The sequence below is a fragment of the Propithecus coquereli genome, unplaced genomic scaffold, assembly GCF_000956105.1.
Source record: "Propithecus coquereli isolate 6110/MARCELLA unplaced genomic scaffold, Pcoq_1.0 Scaffold358, whole genome shotgun sequence".
Taxonomy (NCBI): Eukaryota; Metazoa; Chordata; class Mammalia; order Primates; family Indriidae; genus Propithecus; species Propithecus coquereli.
This window is the reverse complement of record NW_012149263.1, coordinates 903,247-905,880: the sequence shown is the minus strand read 5'-3', so window position 1 is coordinate 905,880 and position 2,634 is coordinate 903,247. Positions and strand designations below refer to the sequence as shown.

Sequence of the window (2,634 nt, the reverse complement as noted above, 5' to 3'; positions counted from 1 at the left end):
AAAAAAAAAAAAAAAATTAGGATGAATTATCTGAAGTTCAACAATGGTTTAAGAAGTTCAAGAAGGTTTTTTATTCACTTACTCATTCAATCGAATTGGAAAACATATAAAATGTCATGCTATCAATGCTATAAGCATTAAGTAACATTCCCCACCTTTTCTGAATTGTCTACCAGTATGAATATTGATATTGCAAACACAAAATGACAAATGAAGGCTTTCTTATGTTTTCTGAATTACATTATGAATTTTCTACTATAAGAAAGAGGAGAATATTTTCTAAAGGCCTAACAACATCTTTACATTCAAAAGTTTTTTACCAGCATAAATCCTCTGATGATCAACAACGTTTGAACCATACATAGAGGACTTCTCACATTCCTTACATTCTTAGGATTTTACACCCATATGCTTTCTCTGATGTGCTTTAAGGGCTGAACTATATCTAAAGGCCTTCCCACATTTTTTACATTTAAAGGGTTTCTCGCCAGTGTGTACCCTCTGATGTTCAGTAAGGAATGAATTAAGTCTGAAGGCTTTCCCACATTCCTTACATTCAAAGGGCTTCTCACCAGTATGAACACTCTGATGTCCAATAAGTTGTCCATAAACAGTAAAGGCTTTCCCACATTTGTTACATTCATAGGGTTTCTCACCAGTATGAATTCTCTGATGTTGAACAAGGTATGAGCCAGAACTAAAGGCCTTTCCACATTCCTTACACTCATAGGGCTTCTCGCCGGTATGAATTCTCACATGTTGTACAAGGTATGAGCCCCGACTAAAAGTCTTTCCACATTCCTTACATTCATAGGGCTTCACATCAATGTGAATTTTTTGATGCTGGGTAAGATGTACGTGTACTCTAAAGGCCCTGCCACATTCCTTACACTCATAGGGTTTCTCGCCAGTGTGAACCCTTTGATGTACAGTAAGTTGATGGCGACTAATAAAGGCCTTGCCACATTCTTTACAGTCATAGGGTTTCTCACCAGTATGAATTCTCTGATGCTGAACAAGGTATGAGCCAGTACTAAAGGCCTTGCCACATTCCTTACACTCATAGGGTTTCTCGCCAGTATGAAGTCTTTCATGTTGAACAAGGTATGAAGCACGACTGAAGGCTTTCCCACATTCCTTACATTCATGGGGCTTTACCCCTGCATGGATCCGCTGATGTGCATTAAGAAATGAACTAAGTCTAAAGGCCTTGCCACATTCCTGACATTCAAAGGGCTTCTCACCAGTGTGAATACTCTGATGTCGAGTAAGTTGTCCATACACAGTAAAAGCCTTCCCACATTCCTTACACTCATAGGGTTTCTCACCAGTATGAATTCTCTGATGTTTAACAAGGGGTGAACTAGTACTAAAGGCCTTCCCACATTCTTTACATTCATAGGGTTTCTCACCAGTATGAATTCGCTGATGTTGAACAAGGTATGAAAAGGTACTAAAGGCCTTCCCACATTCCTTACATACAAAAGGTTTTTCACCAGTGTGAGTACTCTGATGCCGGATAAGTTTTCCATACACTATAAAAGCTTTCCCACATTCCTTACATTCATAGGGTTTCTCAACAATGTGAATTCTCTGATGTTGAACAAGGTATGAACAGGCACTAAAACCCTTCCCACATTCCTTACATTTGTAGGGTTTCTCACCTGTATGCAATCTCTGACGTATAGTGAGTTGATAGCCATTATTAAAGTTATTCCCACATTCTTTACATTTGCAGGGTTTTCCACTGGTATGTATTCTGTCATGCTGAACAGACTTTGAGCCTTGACAAAAAGTCTTCCCATGTTCCTGACATTCACATGGTTTCTCTTGATTAAGAACTTTCTGATGTAGGGCCAAAGATGTACATTTTTCAGAAGTAGGCATTTCCTCATAGCTGATTATCTCTTCCTTCAAATGCAAGTCTGAAAGAAAATAAAAAACAAAAATATTTGATTTTTCTATATGAGAAAAAATGGATTTCTATGGAAGAAAAGAAAAAAGTTGAAAATAACATCAGTTAGAAATAGCTTAAATAATACTAAAATACAGTTATAAAACTCAAAACAGGAAGAATGCAGAGATTAATGATTTTATGTATTAATAAATCAGTAAGGTTGGTGATTAATGAAATAGTTTTCATTTCTGATATTTGGGTGTGGATCAAAATCTTTGAAGAGCTTGTTAAAAAACTGATGTTCAAGCACCATCCAGACCCGCTGACTCAGAACACACAGGGGAGTTCCTGGGCATCAATATTTTTAACATTTCTAACAAATGCAGATGAAATCTGATGCAGATGAAATTTTTATAACTCATATTTCATCCCTGCCCCACCACCTGGCTTCTCTTTGCACTTAAATTAAAATCCATTTATCCTTCCAAAATAATATGGCCCCTGCCTACCTAGGAGGCCTCAAGCCATAGCTCCCTTGGTTCCCTATTCACCTGACCTCCCCCTTTCGGCACCTGGAATTTGTCACACATGTTCTCATCTTTTTGTTCACGTGCAGGTGGTGTTATCTCCCCAAAATCTTTTGGCCTGTGCTGTTTTCAGACTGGATCTTTCTCATCCTCTGTATGTTTAAGGTAAAATGTCACTTTACAAGGAATATTGTAAACTGCTGACTTTGT

The 2,634-nt window shown here is 37.8% G+C and overlaps 1 protein-coding gene across 1 annotated transcript in view; it reads right to left on the bottom strand.

Annotated features, from left to right (window-relative positions):
• Nucleotides 1–355: 355 nt before the first annotated feature.
• ZNF30 (zinc finger protein 30) overlaps nt 356–2,634 on the bottom strand; it is a 29,563-nt gene continuing 27,284 nt past the window's right edge. Inside the window, exons 4-5 of the mRNA XM_012651485.1 lie at nt 1,329–1,664; nt 356–1,160 (exon numbers count right to left, since the gene is read on the bottom strand). Coding sequence (XP_012506939.1) covers nt 391–1,160; nt 1,329–1,664 — 1,106 coding nt within the window. The 3' untranslated portion in view covers nt 356–390. The remainder of the gene's footprint in view (nt 1,161–1,328; nt 1,665–2,634) is intronic.